At 49.5% G+C, this 24,180-nt stretch overlaps 2 protein-coding genes across 2 annotated transcripts; one reads left to right on the top strand and one right to left on the bottom strand.

Moving 5' to 3' along the window:
• Positions 1-12,275: 12,275 nt before the first annotated feature.
• Positions 12,276-15,084, bottom strand: Tpbgl (trophoblast glycoprotein like). The gene has a single exon (XM_050154519.1). It carries the CDS (start codon positions 14,838-14,840, stop codon positions 13,686-13,688), a length of 1,155 nt encoding a protein of 384 aa, XP_050010476.1. The 5' UTR covers positions 14,841-15,084; the 3' UTR covers positions 12,276-13,685.
• On the top strand, positions 14,909-17,346 carry LOC126508951 (uncharacterized). The gene is made up of 4 exons (XM_050154469.1): positions 14,909-14,913; positions 15,000-15,394; positions 16,113-16,185; positions 16,974-17,346. The coding sequence occupies exons 1-4, from the start codon at positions 14,909-14,911 to the stop codon at positions 17,176-17,178; spliced, it is 678 nt and encodes a 225-aa protein (XP_050010426.1). The 3' UTR covers positions 17,179-17,346.
• Positions 17,347-24,180: the final 6,834 nt, after the last annotated feature.

Below are 24,180 nucleotides of genomic sequence, written 5' to 3' on the forward strand. Positions count from 1 at the left end.
TGGGTCTATCTAGCTACATAGGGAGACCCTGTCTCAAAAAAAAAAAAAGAAAAGAAAAGAAAAAAAAGAGGCCCATGAATATGATAATTTAAAAAATGATTATGTGATGAAAATTTATTCTTCATATTCCTGTAAAAATTGTGTCAACTTATGCCAAAGCCTTGTCCTCCTGGGTAGCCATATGTGGGGGTCATTCCTTTTGTTCTCTTACAGACAAAGCAGGACAGGAGGTATACTTGGGCATTTATCTTTTTTTGTTGACGCTTAGATGTATTTTTTTATTTTTTGTGTGGGAGCATTTTGCCTGCATGTGTGTATACCCAGTGCCCAAGGAAGTCAGAGGAGGGCAATGCCCGAGAGAGAGAGAGAGAGAGAGAGAGAGAGAGAGAACACGTGGAGGTCAGAAGACAACCTTGTGGAGTTGGTTTTCTCCATCTACTTTTTTTTTTTTTGGTTTATTGAGACAGGGTTTCTCTGTAGCTTTGGAGCCTGTCCTGGAACTTGCTCTGTAGACCAGGCTGGTCTCGAACTCACAGAGATCCGCCTGCCTCTGCCTCCCGAGTGCTGGGATAAAAGGCGTGCGCCACCACCGCCCGGCTCTCCACCTACTTTTATGTGAGCAAGGCTTGAGCTGCAAGTGGATTTCCACACCGAGCCATCTCACCAGCCATCGGTTGCTTCTAACGACAGCCTTGGCAACATCAACATTCCGCAGGTGATAATAGGTCCCATAGTCTACACAATATAACATTCACACTACCCAGAACACGATCTAAAATTATTGTAAACACACACAGGCACATACTGTGACCAGAACTTAAGATAAAAATTATAATGGGCTGCCGCACACCGCGGCCCCGGGTCTGCGCTCTATGCGCTAGACCCCAGTTAGTGCGCTTTGGGCAAGGTTGAGAAGACACAGACTCAGAGACAGACTGACACAGGGACCTTTAAACACTGATACCAAAGCCCCTCTTTCTTAACACCGTGTAGGCTTAAATCAATGCCCAACAGGTGAAAATCCCATCCTCTGATCCTCTAACTAGGCACAGCTTCTAGTAACTTCACTTAGAAGGTTCTAGGAGGGAAGAGCAGCTGAAGGCCAGGACTCATTAGTCCCAACAAAAGGCACCAACTCTAAGAAGACTTTCATTCTAAGATTATTATTAGAGGTGGTAGTTTATAATTTAAATGGCTAGAAAGACATCTATTTGTTCAAAGCAGAGACACAGAAACTATAGGGAGAATAACAAAACAGATTCTAGGATTAAAGAGTAACTGAAATAAAATAAACACTGGCTAGGTTCACATAAGGGAGGTAACAAAAAATTCACTGAATTTGAAGATAGATGATAGAATTTTTTCATCTGTGAAAAAGGAGGGATACATTTCTTTTAGAGTTAACAGAGCCTTGGGGTCCTGGGTGTGTGATATGTGGGGCCTGATCATAGTTTCATTGTCATTTGATAGGGGACATTGCTGCAGAAAAAGTAATATTTGAGGAAATATGGCTGCTCCCTGCTCCAACCTGACGGAAGACACACATTAACATATTCGAGAGATGAATTAGGCAGGATTCTGTGGAGGCTGAGGCCCTTAGGACGCACATATTATGAAGGGCTGGGTAGCCCAACCATGGTTTTCTGTTTGCTGGAGAGGCAGAGAACCTAGTAGCTACTCTACCTACAAAGCTGGCTATAACATGAGCTTGCCTTTTTTTTTTTTTTTTTTTTTTTTCGAGACAGGGTTTCCCCGCAGCTTTTGGTTCCTGTCCTGGAACTAGCTCTTGTAGACCAGGCTGACCTCGAACTCACAGAGATCTGCCTGGCTCTGCCTCCCGAGTGCTGGGATTAAAGGCGTGCGCCACCAACCCCCGGCTTGTTGGGGTTTTTGTCCTGCCTGTACCCCCAGCTGTTTAGTCCCAGAGAAAAATCACACAAAGATCTCTGTAAGTTATAAAGCTGATTGGCCCATTAGCTCTAGCCTCTCACTGGCTAACTCTCACATCTTGATTAACCCATTTTTCTGATTTATGTTAGCCATGTGGCTCAGTACCTTTTTTCCGTGGGGCAGCTCACATCCTGCAGCTTCCGTGGTCTGGGCAGGAGTGGGAGGAATCAACTTCCTCCTTCCCAGAATTCTCCTTTTCTCATTACATCTTTCTACTTCCTGTCTGGTTTTCCCGCCTATATTTCCTGCCTGGCCAATCAGCGTTTATTTATAACATGCCCGACAGAATACAGACAATTCTCCCACACCAGCTGGCTGCCTCTGGAGCTCCAGTCTGGTGTTGAAGGCCTGGGGGATTTCTAGGGAATCGCTGGCGTCCAGGCCACACTGGAAAACTGAGAGACCTGGAGTCTGACGTCAGTGGAGGACAGAGCAGGTCAGCATCCATGGAGGCATCAGTGAGAGGCATACTCACGCACTTTCGCAGGAACTAAGGAGACAGGCAGAACTGTTTCTTCCCTGGCCTCTTTATATTTGGGCCACCTGCTGGGAGATGCCACCTACTCTGAGGGTGGATCCCTTCCACCTCTCAGTCACTTCTCTCTGGGGACATACCACAGACACACCCAGAGGTATGTCCTCCACGTGATTACAGATCCTACAGAGTTGACAAGATTAAACATCACCATTTTTAGAAGAAAAACAATGTATATCCCAGCACTTGGGAGGCAGAAGCAGGCGGATCTCTGTGAGTTCGAGACCAGCCTGGTCTACAGAGCTAGTTCCAGGACAGGCTCCAAAGCCACAGAGAAACCCTGTCTCAAAAAAAAAAAAAAAAAAAAAAAAAAAAAAAAAAAAAAAAAAACAAAAAAAAAAAAAAAAAAAAAAAAAAAAAAAAAAAAAAAAAAAAAAAAACCCAAAAACAATGTATAGACAAATATTACTAAACTCCTACAACCCAAGATCAAGTTAAAACTCTTTGAAAGCCACTAGAGAAAATGATGTATTCCTGAATGTTCTTCATTTAAAGAATTACTGTCTGAACACAGGTTTCTCAGGGGAAAACATGGAAGTCAAAAGAACATGAACTAGATTTAAAAGGCTAACAGAAATGTGGACTCCGAACTTCATATCCAGTAAAAAAAAAGTCACCCTTTATGAGTCTTTGTAAGACAGATTCTCAAATTAATAAAGACTAAACGAACATATCACCACACTTACAAAAAAAAACAAATAAAACTTTTCAGAAAAAAAAAACTTTTCAGGTCGAAGGGAAATTATGACAAAGATAAGCTCAGATTTTCAGGAATGCAATGTGACGGACATAGCAATGATTTGGGTAAAAATACAAGGTTCTGTTGACTGTTCTTTAGGACCATGACCAACGAAACGAGGAAAGACCGTAATGCTGGCAGGGTTGCCACTCCTGACAGAGAATTAGCACCATAAGACATCTGTAATGTGAGGGAAATTAAGAACTTTTTTATTCACACATCTTCTGTGTTGTATTTGAGGGCTGTTGAGAAGGCTCAGGAGGCAAAGGTGACTACCACCGAGTCTGATGAACAGAGATTGATCCCCAGAACCCATAGGGCGGAAGGATGTTGTCCTGTGATCTTCACAAGTATGTTGTGTGTGCATACCCATATATACATGTGGATGAACACACGCATAAACACATGTGATGAAAAAATGTAAAAATACTATTATACTTGAAGTGATGAGGTAATAACCCTAAGTAGACCAGGAAAAGGTGTGTATATTGTGATCCCTGGAGCAACAACTCAAGATAGAAACACATCTATAAGTGAAAATAGAAACAATAGCATATTAAAAATTAATTCAGATATTTCAAAAGAAGGCAGGAAATCAGAGACATCTACAAAAAGAAAAATAGATGGAAAAAACAGAAAAATAAAAATAGTATTTTTAAAACAATAAAAACCAATAAAACCCAATGATATCAGTAACCATAACAAATGAAAATGGAGTAAACACAACAAATTAATGGCAGAGATTGCCAGACCGGGTTTATCATCTAACTAAATTCTGTCTATAAGAAACCTGCTTTAGGGGGCTGGAGAGATGGCTCAGAGGTTAAGAGCACTGACTGCTCTTGCAGATGTCCTGAGTTCAATTCCCAGCAACCACATACTGGCTTTCAACTATCTATGATGAGATTTGGTGCCCTTGTCTGGCATGCATGCAGCACATTATATACATAATAAATAAATAAATCTTTAAGAAACCTGCTTTAAATGGGGACCTTGGGAGAGGGTTGAAGGGGAGGGGAGAGGCAGGGAGGGGAATCAATTAAAAAGATAGCAAAAAAAAAAAAAAAGAAACCTGCTTTACATATAAAGACAAGGGATATACTAAAATTTCTTTTTTTTTTCTTTTCTTTTTCTTTTTCTTTTTTTTCAAAACAGAGTCTCACTATGTATTTCTGGCTGCTGGCCTCAGACATACAGAGATCCGCTTGCCTCTGAGTGCTGGGACGAAAGGCGTGAGCCACCAGCTGGCTGATGTGTTAAATTTCGTAGGACAGAGGGCAGGTGTATTGTTTCACACCTATAATCCCAGCAGTCAGGAGGCTTAACTTCAGCTCTGGACCCAAAACAAAACGGCCCCTCAAAAGTTAGAAAAGCTACACCATGCAAACAAGAAAAAAAGCACAATTAATGGCGATATTAGTAATTGACAAAGTAGATTTCAGAACAAGGAATGTTAATAGAGCTGGTGAAGGGTTTGTATACTAGTAAGAGTGTCAGTTTATCAAGACATGATAATCCTAAATGCACAGTGCACCTGGTCATTGTATGTCCAGATACGTGGTGTAACCAGGGGTGGAGCAGAAAGGATAACCCTCTCTCATCAGTCGACTGAGGCAGAAGAGGGTACAGAAGGTCTGAATGACCGAATTGATATTAGTGTGGCCTAGAAGACATCGCTGCATAGTTTACCCCCAAACAAAACAGAAGTATCCTTCTCAAATACATAGCTTGTATTTTCTGTGCCTAAAGAGATCCTTAATAAACTTAAAATTTTTAGCTCATATTTTTTTCTCTGATCAACACAGAAATAAACTGGAAATTAACACCAAAAAATGTATCTGGGAAGTCTGCAGGTATTTGGAAATCAAGCAAGACCTCTAAATGGCTCAGAGAGGAATTCACCAAAAAAGAAGAGAAAATATTGTTCTGAACAAATATAGAATTAAATGAAAAGAAGGATTATGAAGGGAGGGCAGTAGACCATGGGGAGGCGCTCAGCCTGCACTCATAAATTTGCACGAACATGGCCTTATGTAACCCAATACAATATAGTAATATTATCCCAGAACTTGGAAGGCAGAGGCAGCAGATCTCTCAGGTCAGCCTGGTCTACAGAGTGAGTTCCAGGACAGCCAGGGCTACACAGATCCTGTCTCAAATGCACCACTGTTACTACTAACAACTCTTTTATTCCAGGGCAAAAAAAAAAAAAAATGAAAATAAGAACAAATATTTAAGTTCATGAGAGAGGGTTAAAATGGTGATGGTCTTGGTAGATTCAGAAAAGACACTTGAAAGACAACATTCTCCATTTATGATTTTAAGCCAAAAACACTTAGAAAAATGTTTTTTTAAGAAATCATATTTAGGGCTGGAGAGATGACTCAGTGGTTAAGAGCACTGCCTGCCCTTCCAAAGGTCCTGAGTTCAATTCCCAGCAACCACATGATGGCTCACAACCATCTATAATGAGATATGGTGCCCTCTTCTGACCTGAAGGGATACATGCAGGCAGAATACTGAGAATGCTGTATACATAATAAATAAATAAATCTTAAAAAAGAAATCATATTTAGGGGCTGGAGTGATGGATCAGCAGCTAAGAGCACAGTATCTTCTTCCAGAGTTCTGAGTTCAATTCCCAGCACCTTCATGGCAACTCACAACCCTCTGTAACTCCAGTTTCTGGGGATCCAACACTTTCTCTGGCCCCTCTGGACACTAGGCATGGATGAAGCACAAAGGTGTATATTCAGGTGAAATAGCATACAACAAAATAAAACATTTATTATTTATATTTATTTATTTTGTGTATATGTTGTGAGTATGTGCGGGAAATAGGGCCAGTGCTTGCTGGTGGCTGGGACTGTGTGAAAGCTGGCTGTGAAGAGGCATCAGGAGGGTGATTTCTAGAAGATAGGGACCTGTTTTATATCTCTTCAAAACTCTTAGACCAATCTCCCCCAAAGGGTGGGGTTTAACTGTCTAAATTCCAACATGAAAGAAAAATAAATGAAGACAGGCATAGCGGTCAGTACATGCTCACACTCGGTGCTCAGAAGTTCAGGACAGGAAGACCTTGGCTGTATAGGAAGACCCTGCCTCCAAAAGAACCAGAGAGGAGGAGGAAGGCAGGCAGGCAGGCTGAACAAGTAAGAGATCACTACTGCAAACAATTGTTTATTGGTTTGCGCCATTTGCTGGGTTTGTGGCAATCGTCCTCCAATTGTTCATATGTCTACAGAGGACAAGACCAAAGTTTGGACTTGCTGAGGAATGGCCTTGACACATAGCACAGCAAGCCACGCTAAGGGGGGGGGGTCTTCTTGCTCTGTTGGGGTAGCTGAGAGGACTATCAGACAGGCTTCTGGGAGGAAGAGAAGTCTGGAGTGAATGTTGAAGGACAGGAAAGAGGTAGGTGTGTGAAGAGGGGCTGTGGACATTCCGTGGGCACACGGGGAGGATGCTTACGGGAGAGACAGCCTGGACCTGTAGGTAACTGTAAGGCCTTTGTCGTACTGGGGTGAAGGCGGCTGGGAGAGCTGGCAGCAACCAGAGGGAGGAGGTCACCATCCAGAAGGGAATGGGGTAGCGGCAGTGGAGCGAGAGGGATCCCGTTAATGTGTCCCCGCCATCGGTCCGGCTGCAGTGTTGAGCATGGACCAGGAGGGGCGCTGCAGGGAGGAAGTCATGAAGGAAGCAGGGCAAGATCTCTTTGAGAGATGCAGAGTTGGCCGTGGAACTGAAAAGGGAACAGACTAGAGAGGTGCTCAGGGCCAGAGTTCACCCCCAACAGATACTGGAAATTTCGGTCTCCGTCCCTCAGCCCTAGATGCTTCTTCCTAGGTTGGTCTTTCCCAGCTGGTTTCTCAGAAGAGCCTTGCATGGCTACTTCATTCAAAGACGGTCCTTTCCTACCATCCTTGCTCCCGTTTCCCCCCTAAGAAGTCTAGAGCACGGCTGCGGAGCTCACTGTCTGGGTCCTAAGCCCACTGGCCTCTTATTCACCTTATACGATCTTGATCTTATTAGCCATATTCATCTCCTTGTGACCTATGCTCCTCATCTGTGAGGCAGGAACTGTCACTAGGGTAACAGGTTAAAAGAAAAATAGCGTCTAAAAAGATCTCTAACATATAGAAAATTCTGGGTGACGTCACATACTATTTTCCCCGCTTTACTCGAAACTGTATCCTTAGCTTCTTAGCAGTTCCTATGGGCTTCAATACCTCATGCATAGTGGCCTGAAAGAAGAAAGGAACTAAGGAACTGCCCCATCTCGACCAGCAGATGGCGCCTTTATATCAAGAAAAGAGAACGGGGGAAATCACAACGCCTCTGCCAATAGATGTCTCTTCAGGTCCCCAAGATGAAGAAGACACACTGAAAAGCTTGGGAAGGCTCTTCCCAGGCAGGACCCTGAAAAAGTATCCAAAAGAGAGCCAGAAGGTTAAATCTTACTCAAAACTGAAGTGAAGAAGCCAACTCTAAATTATGTTTTGCAGGGTCGCACTCCGAAAGTTTGTTTTAGCGTTGCAGGGGCGGGGCTCAGGTTGCTCCGGTTGGTCTTGGAACAGTTGAGGTTGGCTTTGAACGCCTGGACATAATACTTCTGTCTCCCAAGAGACAGGACCACAGGCATCTTCGTCAAGTTTATTCCCTTTGTGAAACAGTAGGGAGGAACTGGCCACCCAGGCATCTTAAATCATCGCAATTACAGTTTAATGAGGTGGGGGGTTGTGGGAGTAGCAAAGTGCAGGGAGGGAGGTCAGAGTGCCCTCTGTGATCCTCTCCCTTTGGATTTGTGTATCAGCTGGGTAGGACCGAGGCTCGGGGAGTTCTGAAAATATTTTCTGGGTACTAGGGTGAGGACCTAAAAGGGAGACAGTTTCCCCCCGTCCTGATGTGGGCAAGGGGCAAGAAAAGCGGCCAGTACAGGCGAGGAGCCAGACGCACAGCAGTGAGAGTCCTGATGCTATGCTGGGAGAAGGTGCTGTGCTAATGGGGGCTCAGGGCCGGGGACAGCTGGCTGCACCCCCAAGATGTGAGGAGGAGCTCTCATGGCCAGAGAGCAAGAGAGGGAGGGCATTAGTCACGCAGTTCTGGGAGACGAGCTGGTCCAGCCCAGCGGTTCAACACTTTCCCTCTCTCCTGGTCAAAAGTCACTGGGTCCAGGGACAGCAGTCTACACAGTTCTAAGCAATCCTTGCCCCCCCCCCCCATTTGATTACACACACACACACAGAGAGAGAGAGAGAGAGAGAGAGAGAGAGAGAGAGAGAGAGAGAGAGAGAGAGAGAGGTAGCTGTAGAATCCTTTTTAAAAGCAGGGTTACATGTAGCCCAGAGTGACCTGAAACTTTCTATGACACCAAGGATGACCTTGAACTGATCTTTTTGTCTCCATCTCCCAACTGCAGGAATTGCAGGTATGCAGGCATATGCTGCGACATCCCATCTATGTAGTTTTGGGGACCAAAGTCAGGGTTTTGTACATGCTAGGAAAGCACTCCCCCTAGCTGCCGCCCTAGCCTGCCCACTTAAAAAAATAAACATTTGAGTTTTTATTTTTTGTATGTGTGTATCTCTATGTGTATGGAATATATATATACAGGTGCTTCAAGACCAGAAAAACACTTGGATTTGGATATGAAGTTACAGGCGATTCCGACCCTCAGTGTAGGCGCTGGGAACCAAAGTGGCATCACCGGAAGAACAGCAAGTGATCTTAACGTTTGAGCCATTTCTTAAGTCCCCGCTTTTTTTTTTTTTTTTTGAGATTTAAATGGAAAAGTGTTTTAAATTTTATTCATGTCCGTATGCATTTGTGCATTCACGTGGGTGTGTAAGGAGGCCAGCAGAGGGCACTAGGTCCTCCGCAGCAGGGGTGAGCTGCCTGACATGGGTGCTGGGGTCTGAATCCTGGTCCTCTACCAGAGCAGTAAGTCCTCGTAGGCACTGAGCTACTCTCCAGTCCCTGTAGCTGTTGCTGTCGTTTGAGGTCTCATCCTGGCCTAAGACGCCCTCAGACTTTTGGTGATCCTCCTGCGTTGCCTGCAGACACCTGTGGCTTGTGTGCCACCCTGTCTGGCTTCCTTTGTAATAAAAATTTATTATTTTTTAATTTTTCCATGTGATTATCGATAGTGAGTCCTTTTCCATCGAAGTCTCCCAGCGTGAGTGGCCAACTCAGGGACTTCCCTGACATCCTATGTTTGCATGGCCGCATTTGCAGTGACCCTGCGTGGCACCAGCTGGATCCAGAACAGCAGTAAGATCTGGTTCTTATATGCGAGCCCTGTGCTCAGCAGGTGTTCAGCAGAGCCAGTGCAGGAGGAAGGGTGGGTTGAAAGGCAGGGACTTGAGCTCAGGCACCCAGAATCAGCCCGTTGCTCCCCCTCACAACAGACATGGCCCCCAGCACACCTGCTGCCTCCAAGATCAGGACTCCTTCAACCTGTCTGAAGCAACTGATGGTGCCCCCCCCCCACTGTGCTTTTTTCCTCCCTAGGTTTCCATGGTTCATCCTGGCTTCTGGAAGTGGTACCACAGGAATAAGAAGATGCCGAATCCGGAGGTGACGGACCCAGCAAGTACTCGGGGCAGACCAGCCTTGGAGGCGGGAATTCTGGCCTCTGTGTGACCCGAAGCAGCTCCTGTACACTCTGAGCTTTGGTCTCCACGCCCATTCAAGGAAACCTGCGTTGAGCACCTTCTATCTTCAACCCCCGGAAAAGCTGCCCCCGCAGGCAGGATGCTGAGGGAAGTGAGAGGGCGCACGAGGTGGGGTGAGGTTGTGGAGCAGAGTTATTAACTGCCCTCCTCGCTTCTCTCAGCCCAGGAAAGGCCATGCCAGTAAATTAGGGCCGAGCATCTGCCAGGCCGACTTAATGAAGATGGAGAAGGCCTTCAGTCGGAGGCAGTGTCTGCAGAGGTCACAGCCTGAATGGAAGAAAGACAGAGCTGCAGAGAGACAGGGAACTCTAGGGGACAGCGCCAGCCTGCGCTAGAAAGGTGGAGACCTACTCGGCAGCATTCCCCAGCACACAGGACTTGCAAGTGTTCAGATGACCTGGGAAGGTGGGTGCTTAGTCAGATTTGAACTCGGTCCTCAGGCTCAAGCCAGGCCCTCATCGGCTCTCACTCTAGATCTGAGGGGCGAGAATGGTCTCAGGGTCACCAACACCAGAGGTTCCCAGAGAAGTTTGGCAATTTCGAACCTCTTATGGGGTCACAGAAACCTGGGAAGTCTGCCCGTCTCTCTGTGCTCAGAGGGTTCATGTCTACCACAGTCTTGACAGTTCCACCTACACTTACCTGCCCTCGCCTGCTCACTGCCCTACCTGCTCTCTAAGGAGACATCCAGAGATAACCTTGCCTCTGCCACTCTGTCCCTGCTGCCCCATCCTCTGGGCCTCTCCCCACCCCTCATTTGTAGCAGCTCCTGGGAGAGGCTTTGGACTGAGTGGATGGTATGGGGAGTCAGGCTCATTCCTGGAGGCACAGAACCAAGGAGGCTGAGAATTGAGGGTCGTAAGTCCAAGGCCAGTTTAGGCCACGTAGCAATATCCTGTATCAAAACCAACCAAAGGAAACACAAACCAAGGGCTTGTGGGTGTAGCTCAGTGGTACAGTGATTGCCTAGCCTGTGCAAGGATCTGGATTTGACCTTCTTGGCATCACAAAACAAAACAGTACAAACCCCAACTCAGCTCAAACGCTACTTCATCTACAAAGACCCTTTAGGCTGGGTCTGGGGCTCCCAGTCCTTAGGCTCCTTAGGACTGGCAGAGCTGTGTCCAGCATAGGCTAAGTGTGAGGCTAGACCCGCAGAGGACAAAGGCTGGGGACATGGGCTGGCATGACCAGGAGCTGGCTTCTAATGGAGTCCATCAACAACACGAAGTCAAAGCCTTGCATCATATACAACAGGCCTTCAATTGACTTTTAAAATATCTGTTGCTATTCCATGGCTCAGGAAAACTAAGTTCTTAGCAGAGTATCCAAAGTGGCACCATGTAAAAGGTTCAATTGGTTTGCCGATAATGCGCCCACAGCCAACAGCACCGTTTATCTGCTAGGATTTACTGCAGTTACGGTACACTTTTAGCACCGAGGTGATCTGTTGAGAGGTGGTTCCCTAACCTGGATAAGAACATAACTATTCTTTTCTAGAGGACGCCCAGAGCACACACTGAAGGTCCCTGACAGACGTCCATGGAAAACGGCTGGGGGGATGGATACAGCTTCCACCAGGAGAAGACGAGGAGGAAGTGCACTGTGTACCGCCAAGACAACAGAGGCTTCCCAGGGCACCAGGATGACCTTTTCAATGTTTAGAAGCCACACATTCTAGAAACACGTGGCTCTGAACTTTTTAAAATACATGCTGGAATTTTAGACTTCTGCCCATGATTCCAGGGCTTTGAGAACCTAAGTAAACAACTCTGGGAATCCCGAAATAAGAGATGAGCCACTTCTTCCAGCCTGTGGCCCACCTGCTTCCCACTGCCTTTATAAAGCGGGGGTCACTCTGCCTCACCCCCTCTAGGCTGCTGTTTCTCCTCCTTTTGTACACCCAGTGCTCCCTAGGCAAAAAGGTTAGCAGGCAGATGAGCCTGGAGCAGCCAATGGCCCCTCAGACAAATTTGCCTCAGTAAACTGCCTCTCCTCTGTAGCTGGCCTCTTTCCTAAGAGGCTCATCCCAGGCAAGATTAGTCAATCTAAACATATTTCCTTCCAGGCCCCCACCCCAAAGGACAGGGAGTGTGAAAAAGTGTAGAATTCATTGCTGGTTGTGGATAAGCCCATTTCAGACCATCAAAAAGCAGGAGAGTGTGGAGAGTGGTGGAAAGTCCCTCCACGTATCTAGTCTCAGTCTTGCTCTGTGAACCCACAGTCCATTTCTACCCCCTCCCCCCCACACACAACTCCAGAGAACAGACAAGGGACACGGCCTCAAATGCCCCCTTGCCACCTCTCGCTGCCACCAAGGCCCCAAGGTCAGCAGGAAAGACACAGTACCACTTACAAGAGCAGAGAGTATCGGAGATTATTGCAGACTTTATAGAAAACAGCCCAAGGGAGGTCCAGATTTCTCAGTTGAGGGCGGGAAGGCGGGCCTCAAGCCAATACACAGAGGAGGAAGACTTCCTGTGCAGAGGCAGCACGGGCCTGCCATTCTGCCTGACTTAGGGTGAGCGGCAGCGGGAAGGCGGCCCCTCCTCACTCACCATTGTGCTTTGGGATCGTGCAGAAGGCAGGGCGCTGAGGCCGTGACCTTGACCCAGGAAGGCTTGTGACTGAGACAACAAGTCAGACTCCATCCTCCTCCAGAAGGCATGAGAGAGAGGTGGTAGTGAGGAGTTCCCAGGGGAGGACCGCGTGGGTGAGAGAGTGCAGACGAACTCGACAGATAGCAGCTCCCAGCCTCTCTTTCCCAGATGGACCAGTGACCCTGGTTCGGAGGCCCTGCACACCTCACATGCTCTCTTCCTCACGAGGGTTTGCCTATGTGCCATAGGGTGCTTGCCCTTGTCCCATAGGATGGGAGAACTCCTTCTAGGAGGGCAGTGGGTAGCACCCCACGATGGGGGAGATTCCTCTCTGGACCCGGATCAGAGAATGGCAGAGGCAGGTAAAAGTGCCGGTGATGGGTAAGCCTAAGACTTGGGCCAGGGCACAAACGTGACCGAGGTGAAGAGCTGAGCTTGAGACTGAGGACAAACACTGAGCGTTGGGACATCCGATTCCCGGTTGGAAAGGTTAGGGATGGATTCTACACCAAGGCATGTCCCTGGCTCGAGAGGGACAGGGCTGGAGCTGAGACCCAGGTAGGGCCAAGGAATGGAGGAACTTGAGCTAGAATCAGTACATGAAGCACGCCAGACTAGAGGAGGCCACTTAAGCCACAGAGCCTCTGGATGTGGATTACGAGATGGAGGGCTCAGAATTCTGGGGTGGGACAAACGGCTCAAACGCCACAAAAACCTTCCGATAAGACCAGAAGGGATGTAGACCCCCTGAGCTCTGAGAAAAGGACTGAGGGCTCCTAACTGGGGACAGGGGTCAGTGCAGTCTAGCCAAGGTGTCTGGCTCAAAGCGTGTGTGGTGGAGAAAGCGCTAGAGATTTCAAAATGGAAGAGCGTGGTCTTTGGATAGACCTTTGGGTGAAGGGATTTCAATGGTCCAGGAAGGACAGACAGGAAGGGTTTGTTTCTGGAAACAGATGGGGGCGTCTCTGGGTTTTTGATCTGGAAGCTCTTAGGCCAGGGGGAAAAAAAAAAAACGAGTACACCTTGGAGTTTTGGGTTGGGAGAGATGCTACGATGGATCCAAAGGTCTCAGAGATTCAAACTCATTGGTGTGTCATCTCCAGGGCTCAGGCCAGGCAGGGGAAGGCTGGGTGGTCCCAGTAAAGTTATCAGCTGACAGGGACAGCCTCCCATTAGGGAGGTGAGGCTCAAAGACCAGAGCCCGGGGAAGTGGCCCGGGAACCGGAGGGGGCAGCCGGAGTGGGCGCGCGGCGCGGGTCTGCATCCTGCTCATAGCGATAGTGGTAGCCTTCCATCTGGTCCCTGCAAGCCTCGCGCAAGTTGCGCATCCAGCGCTGGATGCCACGGCGGTTTAGGTAGAGCACCATGAGGAAGATGAGGCCGATGAGTGCCAGCACCAGGCCGAAGAAGACGTAGGAGGCTTCCAGCTCCGGGCCGGCGACATCCACCTCTTCCCCGCGCTCGTGAGCATCGCCGTCGGCGCAGCCCATCCGCGCCTCGTCCAGGTCCATCAGCGGCCGATCTAGCAGCGCGCGCGGGGAGGCGCAGCGCAGGCGGCGCGCGTCGGGCACGCGCTCGGTGGCATTGTGGAGCCAGGCCAGCAGGGGGCGCGAGGTGCACCCGCAGGTCAGCGGGTTGTCCGCCAGCAGCAGGCGCGGCCCGGGTAAGTCGCCATCGCGCTCGAGCGCGCGCAGCTCGTCGGGGCCCAGGCCGGTCAGTGCGTTGATGCGCGCGTCCAGCTGCTCCAGGCGAGGCAGGCGCAGCGCGGCGGGCGGCAGGCGACTCAGCGCATTGCCCGCCAAACCCAGCAGGCGCAGCTCTGCCAGCGGGGTGAGCGCGGCGTCCAGGGCATCCAGCATCCCGGGGCCGCCCCGCGCCAGCGCGTGATTGAGCTGCAGCGAGTGCAGCGCCGGCAGCCCGCGGAAGGCACGGGCTCCCAGGGCGCGAAGTGGGTTGTGGCTCAGGTCGAGCGCCGCCAGACTGGGTAGCCCGTCGAAGGCGCCGTCCTCCACTACCTCGATGTTGTTGTGTGTGAGGCGCAGCGCAGTGAGGAGAGGCAGGCGCACGCCCTCCGTCGCCTCCTCGTCCCCTCCCGCGAAGGCGGCCGCGCGCAGCACAGTCAGGTTGGCGCCCACGATGGTGAGGTTGCGCGCGTCGGGGGGCACGTCCCGAGGCGGCTGCCGGAGCTCCGCGCCCGACGCGCAGCGCAACAGCAGCCGGGGGCTGCCGAAGCAGTAGCACTGGAAGGGACAGGGCGCGGCGGGCCGGCTCAGCGCCGCTGCCACGAGCAGCAGCCCCGGCAGCGGGCTCCAGAGCCCCCGCTGTCCCGCGCACGGGGCCATCGCGACCGTCCCCGCATCCAGCCCCCAGCCAGCCGCGCTCACCAGTGAGTTGGAAGCGCTTGGTGATGATGGGGTGGGGGTGGCACGGGAGGGTGGGGGTAGGCTAGACCTTGACCCGGAGCGGCTGGCTGTTCCGATCTGTTTCTTCTGCTTGTAAAGTCCAAGAAGCCTCCACTTTGCTGACTGGGGGGCGATAGGGGTCAGGCAGGAGACCCCCGCCCCGGTGCCCTCGTCGCCCTGCGCTCCGGCCTCCGACTTCCGCGGCTGTTCTGGGCTCCGAGCCGAGTGGGCAGGGTTTGCCTCCCCCTCCCCGCCTCCGGGCCGCCTCCTCCACCCCCGGCGGAGTCTCTGCACCTCCTCGCCGAGGGAGGCGGGGTGGGAGGCTCCGGAGCAGCAAGGCTTAGGGCCGCTGTGCTCTCTAGTTCCCGAGCTGCTAAGAAGTTTGGCTCCCCGAGCTCTGACTTGCTTCTTTCCCCACCCCCTACGTTTAGGCAGGTTCTTTCCCTCCTCCCGCCTGGCACGTATGGGCGGGGCCCGGAGGGCTGACCTGGCAGGTGGGTCTGTGCGCCCACTGAAGGTGGGAGAGGTATTTAGAACTGCTACCTCTAGAAGAGGAGGTGGGGCTGAGGGTGGGCTGAGAAAGTTACTCTTCTTGTAGTCGAGGAAAGGAGCTGCGCAAAGGGCGAGAGCCTGGAAAATACCTAGCTTTGCCTGCCTCTTCTGCGATCCCAGTTCCGCTAGGCGCGGCCGGCCGTTTCCTCACCTCTGCAGGTCCTGTGCGTCAATCAGTCTTTTGTCGACTCTGTCCCATGCCGGAGGGGAGTCTACAGTACCCCCTGTCCCCACACTTCCCATGCCCCTAACTCAGGCTGTGCTGCCTCTGCCAGGACCTCTCCCACTGGTTCCTTCGGGCTGGACCCCTACCAGACTCAGGGGCTGGTAGGTGGAGAGACTCAGCTCTTTGCTTTCCCACCTTGCTCCAGCACCTGAGCACCCTTAGGATACGGTGTTCAGCTTTGTCCCTCCAAACTCCCCCACCAGTCAGTACTGAGTGGGGGTGCAGGTTGGGGGAGAGGGCTCCAGAAGTAGGAAAATCAGGAACTGGTTTTGTAGGGTGGGGTGGGGGTGTGGTAGCATCCAGGACGGAGGTGGGGGCTGAGCTGCTGATAGACTTGTTTTGTTCTGGATTTTTTTTTTTACTTATTTACTTTTGTTTCTCTCTCTCTCTCTCTCTCTCTCTCTCTCTCTCTCTCTCTCTCTCTCTCTCTCCAGAACTGGGAAGCTCAAGACCTGATTTAAAGAGACAGACTCCGGAGCGTTCCTGGTCTCGGCATGAATTATTCAGGTTGGAGAAGGTGACATTTGATCTCCGGGCCATTCGAGTATCTTGCTTGGCAGAGCTGGTTGGGATGGAGCCTCTCCTCCTCTCCAAAAGAATCAGTCAGTCTTTTTCTCCTGAACTGGGGGTATTTGGTTGACTTTTTCCCTGAAGTTGTATTTAACAGATCGACCAGCAGATTGAAACCACTTAAGAGGTACAGCCTGCGGTGGTCTGGGTCTCAAGCAAATACCAACAACAAGGGCCAGGCTGATGATGCTGGAGGTTGACCCAGTCCTCTCTCTATGTGTCTCTGTGATGGCTCTCCCAGTTACTGGATGATGACAGTAGTAATTTTCACGTTTAGAGTTAGACATGCCTGCGTACCTGGTCACATGAGTTTATACATCCATGTGTGTCTCTACACAGAAAGGCAGGTTTTACGCACACAGACCCACCCATGCCCATGTGTGGCCTCACAAATCTATTCTTACGTGGATGTGAGGCCACACATGGGCACGTGTAAGCTTGCACAACTTGCACAGAGCAAGTTCAAATAGATTGGTCTTGCACAGGCTCATCGGTGCCTGACTACATAGGAATGTAGCTTGAAGGGCAACATGGCTTACGTCCATCGACTCAGAAGTACACCTAAGTGCTTGAATGCGTGTTTGCTGGGCCAGAGCAGGTTTCAACTGCAGCCTCAGAGGGGGCAGCTTGCAGACACTCACATGCAAGGGCAAACATGCAGATGGAGCCCTGGGCTGTGCTCTTGGTTGTTGGAGATCTCAGGTCCGTCTTCTCCCATGGCACAGGTGCTCCAAAAATGAGGGACCAGAATCATCTGCCTCCTTGGCTGTACTGCATGGAGACCTTCTGCCTTCAGCCCTTAAGGAATTGAAGCTCACTGCCAAGGCCGGTGCTCCCTCTCAGGTTTTCATGGCAGCTGACTTCTGGTTGCTGCTCACTGCTCCCCCTGCAAGGCAAAGGGGCTTCAGGGCAGCAGGCAGCCTTCATTAATTGGTGCTGAACCCCTCATTTGGGGAAGAGAAGCCTACAAAGAACCTACAGCCATTGAGCAAGGGAACCCATGTTCTCTGGAAGAAGAGCCCTCTCTCCGGGAGTCGTGTACAGTAGGTGTTTTAATAAATGCATGTCCACTTGAGGCTGAGGCTGTTTGTGCCCTGATTCAGTCAATGCAAGTGTCTGTTTCTTGACCGGTATCGCCTTTGCAACTCCTGGCTGTGCTTGCCGTCTCCTTCTGGAATTGTCATTTAGTGATCAGAGTGTTGTTAGAGCATTCTTGGGCTTTTAATCTGTCGGTAGTGGGGACTCCAGATCAGACTGATTCCTGTGTTGTCAGGGCAGAGCTCAGGGCTCAGCACAGAGAAGGAACGAGGGAGAGAACCTTCACGGAAAGTCTCTGGCTTGAGACCAGCCAGGTGAGGGTCCTCCTCTATAACTGTACCAGGAGACTCTCACCTGGAAGGTTAAGCGCTTCTCTCCCACTCACGCCAGGTCAGGAGCTCAGGTTCCCATAGTTCCTTTGCCATACCAGTCCCCTGCACCCCAGGCTTCCTCTCTCAGCAGTGTGACTGGGAGCCTCTGGGTGGTGCGCTGACCCATCTCCAACTCTCCTTGAGCTAAGAACACTGCATTGTATCCAAGCAGAGAAACTGGCAGCTGTGCACCTGGACCAGGACTCGGGGTTTTGCTCATTTGTTAGTGTTTTGAGACAGGTAGCTATGGCTGACCTGGACTCACTACATAGACCAGATTGGCTGTCAAGATCTGCTTGTCTCTGCCTCTCAAGTGCTGGGATTTAAGGGGATTGCCAGCATGCTTAGCTTGGGCCTCTGTTCTTGAGTTTCTTATCCCACTAGATTTCAGGATTCCTCTCCGAGCCTTGCAAGCTGGTGTCCCTCCTGTGCTTGGGTCTCTTCTCTCTGGCCTTTTTTTTTTTTCTCCTTGGAAAGACCCTGCTTCTTCTATGCTCCTGTGCACCTGGAGCACAGGGAGGTTGGTGACTTCCCTGGGATCACCCAACGGCATCCACCCCTTTTCTCAGCAGGCACCAGTTCCTCATTGCCCTTAGAGATACTCGAAGACCACTCAAACTCTTGGGAAAGCCCCTCTGTTTCCAAACCTCAGCTTCCCTATCTGAAACAGAAGAAAAAAAAGTGCATATTGACAAAGGGCTTCTTAGTCCTAGACTCTTTAGATATTTAGCCATTTAAATAGTATATAACTCATTCATATCTGTGCCTCCACCTTCACATGTGGCCTTGAACTTGGCTGCATGGCAGTTAAGACCTTAGCTTGCTTAGTCATATGGTGAGAGCAACTGTAAGGTGTGTGTGTGTGTGTGTGTGTGTTGGGGGATCCCTTTCGGGTGTTTCTCTGTCCACTTTTCTCTAAGGCAGATGGAGGTGCACCCCAGCAGTATGGCATGATAATTGTGGGAGACCCAGTTCCTCTCCCCTTGCATCTCTGTGCTGCCCTGGCTGGGAAGGGGGAGCTTCACTGTGGGCCTCCATCTTCTGTCACTCATCACAGCCTCCCTCCTCCCGCACTGCCTTGAGACACAGGAAAATCCATAGGCCCGAGATTCATTTTCTCCGTTGAGTCAGCAGAGACCATACTCTGTTTGGGAGGGGCGGGCAATTGGCTTTTAAATAACTCTCTGATATTTAATACCCTCCTCCACTCTGTGGCCTGCCTCTGGGGAAAGGCTAATATAAACGAGTGGTCTGAGTCCTGGGGAAGTGTAAGTGCTCTTGCCTCCCCTCCCTTCTCCCCTTATGAGCTGCTGACAAAGAAGCTCCCTAACTCTCCTGCACTGGGTCTGATGGCTTACAAAGGTGCTTCGGGCTGAGCTTGAGATCCCATCTAGAATGAGAAACTTACATTTAGCAAAGGGCAGGGGGCCCACAGCTTTTGGCTTTGGTCTCCTGCCGGGGTGTGACTGAGCAAGCCACAGTCCTTCCCTGGGTTTTTAGTGGGTTGCCACTGGTTCCTCTGTAGCTGTCATGGTTTGTCGTGTTGCCCTAGGCCTCCTTCCCTTGTAGAGACACCATGCTTCTCCATCACTCTTCCAGGAGAAGCCAAGGGGCACAGTCTCTGAATCTGAAACACAATCAGTGGTTGGCCCAGAATACCACTGAGTCAGATGCTCAGATGCAGGAGAGGGTGAGGAAGAGGGAGCAGCAGAGTTGAGTCCCTTCTTTACCTACCCCATCCCTTCTCTGTTCTCTTCTCTTCTCTGTTTTGCAGATAAAAGTAGGGCCAAGAGCAAGAGTCCATTTGAATCTTGGCTTCCTTGAAACTCAAGGAAGGTCTCAGCAGCTGTGGATGCAGCTGGAGGAACTGGGAACAAACCCCTGATCCTGAGCCACACAGGGCCCAGGATCCCAGTATTGGAAATGAGTGGGCTTTGTTGATCTTCTGCATCGCTCAGAAAACAGGGCTCGATAACTGTTGGCTGCAAGAGAACACTGGCTGGGTTAGAGCTATGTCTGAGTGGCTGGGAGTGTGGCTTAGTGGTAGAGCACTTGCTTAGCAAACATCAGGCCCTGGGGTCCACTTTCAGCACTTAAAAAAAAGTCACAAATAAAAAAAAATCTGTGTTTGGAGTGTCAGCATCATGTACAGATACCCTCCCCATACATACACACAATTGCTTTTGAAGCTGTCCATGGGGTCATCTCAAATGAGTCATGACCCAGGAACTATATCCACATTTTCTAACTCGAAGCGTGTTGCTGGTGCCATTTGCCTGATCCAGACACAGAGTTGGGGGCTGAAGTCTAGGCAGGGTTTTCTTTTGCATGACTTCCTCAGCCTTCTCTTGGGCTCTTGTGCTCTTCCTCGGCTGTAATAGTCTTCCACTTTCAGAACCACGGAGTCTTGACATCAAAACATCGAATTCTAAGAACCACAGCCCTGGGGAGCCATAGAGTCATGGTGTCTGTGAAGCAGGAATAGGCTCTTGCGGTGTTGGTAATAGGAATGGCGGGGAATTAACCACAGCAAGGCTGTGGGAGGCCATCCCAGTGTTCCTGAATGCATCCTACCGCTCTGATCTATACTTTCACGCTGTGCCTTCTCACACTGAATTTGGCTCGACCACATCACTTCTTTGGGATAATGGTGCACTGGCAACTGTGGTGCAAGCAGGGGGTTAGTAAGTGCTTAGACTTCCAGGATGCCTTTTTTAGCTTCCCTGAAATTGCTATGTGCAAAGACACAAGGATGGAGCCAGAGCGAGCCATCTCAGCTGACTCCCTTGAGACCAACCAGATCCTAGACATTGTTGAACCCAACTGCAGCAGCACTCTCCTACAGATCCAAGCTCTAACTGTTAACTCATGGAGTGGTGAGCCGCCCCTGAGGGGTGGTTTTAAGCCACTGAACCTTGATGTGATATACATGGCAGAAAGCACCCCACGTAGAGTCTGAGAATCAGAAGCACAGACTCCCAGGTACATTTTATATGCTCCCTACAATGCCAGCGTCAGTGTTGTGGGACCAGAAGCTGGGACCACTAACATAGAGCTTGGTAGAAGGGTCCCCCAACTCATCTTTCTTAACTTACGCCCATTGCTGCCCTGTCCTCTCACAGAACAGTCGGCCCACAGACTCTTCTAGCACTGAGTCGTCCCCACCTCACGCTCCCTTATTCTTCAGTATTGTGTGCATTCGGTCACAGTCTCGTTCCTCCATCCCCTGCATCCTCTAGCCCTAGGAGGCTTTCCCGTGTCGATCTGCTTGTTCTGGTCTCAGGAGATCAAAGTAGGGCTTTCTGGAATTTACCTAGATCAAGTACAGCCACGACCTCACACCCTTACCTTGTGGGACTCCTTCCTCTGGGCCCTCAATGAAGACCATTGATCTGTCCATGGTGCTGAATTCCTTCATGCTAATTATTGCTCTGTTTCTGTTGTGTGTGTACATGCATGTGATGGGTATTTGTGTGTGTGTGTGTGTGTGTGTGTGTGTGTGTGTGCGTGTATGTTTGTGTGTACATAGAGGTCATAAGTTAATGATAGGTGAACCTGGGAATCCACATGTTTCAGTGTTAAAAGTATATACGACTGTGCGCAGTTTTGTTTGTGTGCTTAAATATGAATTTTGGGGTTGGAAGGGATGGCTCAGAGTTTAAGAGCACGTACTGCTCTTGCCTAAGACCAGAGTTCAGTTCCAAGAACCCATGCTCAATGGTTCAAAACTGCTTGTAACTCCAACTCCAGGGGTTCTAATGCCTCTGACTTCCTTGGGCACCTGTACTCAGGTGCATTCTCTGTATCTCTCTGTCCCCATCTCTGTTTCTCTCTCTCTCCTCTCTTTTACACACACACACACACAGAGAGAGAGAGAGAGAGAGAGAGAGAGAGAGAGAGAGAGAGAGAGAGAGCTCTAGATTTTACAATTGAGAAATAATCGCGATATTTGTATATTTCAAGTCTGGCTTATTTTACTTAACAGTGATCCTCAATTCCATCCATTTTTTTGTGAATGTCATAACTGACTCTTCTTTATAGCTGAATAAATATCACTGTGTGTATGTATTATATGTTCTTTATCAACTCATATGTAGATACAGCTAGGTAGTTCTTGTGAATGCATGTCAGCAAGCATGAATGTGCGAATATATCTGTGATATTCTGACTTAGAATCATTTGGGTAAATCCCCAGGACTGCTATAACTGGATTGCATTAGTTCTTTCCATAGTTTTTTTTTTGAGGAACCTCCATACTTGTTTCTATAGCGACTGTACCATTTTCAATCCCCACTAGCAGCAGATAAATATCCCTTTCCCATCATCCTCACCATCATTTCCTACCACTGATTTTCCTAATGATTGTCCTCAAATGGGGCTACCCTCATGGTGGGAATCCTACAACATCTTAGTGTTCTCCCCGGATTTCTTAGAGAGATTACCTGCCTGGACTGTCCAATGCACAATAATGGTGGTGGTGGTGATGTACAATAATCAAGATTATGTCCAGTTATTTGTATGTAATTAAAAGAACAGCCTTTTAGATGCTACAGAAGAGAAGTTCACCCTTTTTTTTTCCTCAGAAGGGAGTCCAGAAGGAGGAGTCTAGAGTCTGATTAGTCACTTGGCTTTACAAGAAATCCACACTTCTTCCAGCCTTCCACTCTGTCTTTCTTGGGGGTATAGTTCTTATTCATGTTGTCCAAATGGCCGCTAAAGCAGTGGTGTGGGAGGTCCTTCTGTCTGTGTGTTGCTTTTATTGGCTAATGAATAAAGAAACTGGTTTGGCCTGATAGGGTAGAACAGACCTAGGTGGGGAAAACTAAACTGGAGGCAGGGAGAAGCCATGTAGTCCCACCGGAGACAGATGCTGAAACTTTACCCAGTAAGCCACAACCATGTGGCAATACACAGATTACTAGAAATGGGTAAAATTAATATGTAAGAGCTAGCCAATAAGAAGCTAGAGCTAATGGGCCAAGCAGTGATTCAATTAATACAGTTTCGGGTCTGAGCTGCTGAGCAGCCAAAAACGAACAAGCAGCCTCCCTACTACAAAGCAGTAGCCACCACATCAGATAACAGGCAGAGGAAAAGTAGAAATAAAGTCTCTCTTTCATTTTATGAGCCACCCCCTCCCCAATTTAATCCAGCACACATGGTCCTCCTAATTAGCTTTAATGAGTCGGGAAAATACGTGAACACTGTGGTCCTCGATGGTGAGAAAAAAAGAAAGAACTACTGAAAAGTGTCTGTAAAATGTCTGATATTCACAATGAAAGGATGGTGTTGATGTTGACAGTGATTATGGTGTCATAGTTGTATGCTGATAGTAATGTCAATGGGGAGGGGTGACGGTTGATGATGGTCTTGGTGATAACCATGGTAGTGATGGCAGCGATATGTGTCAATGTGATGATATCAAGCTGAATGTCAATATAAACCCGGGTCTAAGAGCCCACACACAGTTAAACCTAAGCCTGGCCAAGGAGAATGGGCGACGGACTCAGTGTCTATAGCCTCAGGGTCTGCTTCTCATCCTGAGTGTAATTTCTGGCACCCCCACTGCCTTTGCAGTTCGCCAGCCACAGCCCTCCTTCCTTTTTGAGCACAAGCCACCCCAACAACAGTGTGAGCCAGACAACCCTTATTCAGGCTGCAAGTAACCCAGGAACAGAAACTAAAGTCTAGGCCTTTGAGAGACGAAGCAGGAGGGGCAATATTGGAGTTACATTTATTAGATAATAAACACAGATGGAATTTGCGTTATGGACAAGGAAAACTTTGCTGTGAAATGCAGGGAAACACATGGACCTCAGAAATGATGAGCAGAAAGAATTACAGACATAGACAGAAATAGGCCATGGCCACAGACCCACAGGCCTCACCTTACTTGCTGCACAGACTGTCCATGGTAATCTTGCTCCCTTTGAAAGACTGGCTATCCAGCCATCTTATTTTAGGAAGAGGGGAATCCCATATCATCTTATTCCAAAGGACAACTCTCATGTGACCTCCTGAGTCCCACATGGGATGCCATCTGATGGGCACTGTAGCTATGCACTGTGGCCTGCACAGGGCTCGGTGGATGAAGGTGATCGGGGAGCAGGTGTGTCCTCTAGGAAGTCTCCCCTCAGAGGCCCAAGGACACATCTGGAAGCAATTAGCGGCAGCTCCGCCCCCAGGTGAGAAGGCGTGCTGGGAACATGTGGCGGTCTCCCCACTAACTGGCAACGGTGCGGTGCGTGAGGACACCTTGGCTCGGAGAGACTCCAGCATTGCTCCCCGAGCTCCAGCCAGGAATGTGGAGCACTGTGCAGGCTCAGAGCTCCTGATTGTTGAATCGTTGGCATTACCCCCTTTAGTTCTTCCCAAACCTCTGATACAAGATCTCTCAACCTTCCCAGTGACATCCCTCTCTAGAAAGCCTTCTACTGGCCCTGGCCCTGGCTTATCTTTGTCAGATTAGGCTCTGGGCTTCTGTGAGTCAGTCTGACCTATGGGAAGTCAGCCTTCCCATGGG

This window comes from Alexandromys fortis, unplaced genomic scaffold (assembly GCF_014885135.2).
Source record: "Alexandromys fortis isolate MF-2015 unplaced genomic scaffold, M_Fortis_MF-2015_v1.1 scaffold_77, whole genome shotgun sequence".
Classification (NCBI taxonomy): Eukaryota; Metazoa; Chordata; class Mammalia; order Rodentia; family Cricetidae; genus Alexandromys; species Alexandromys fortis.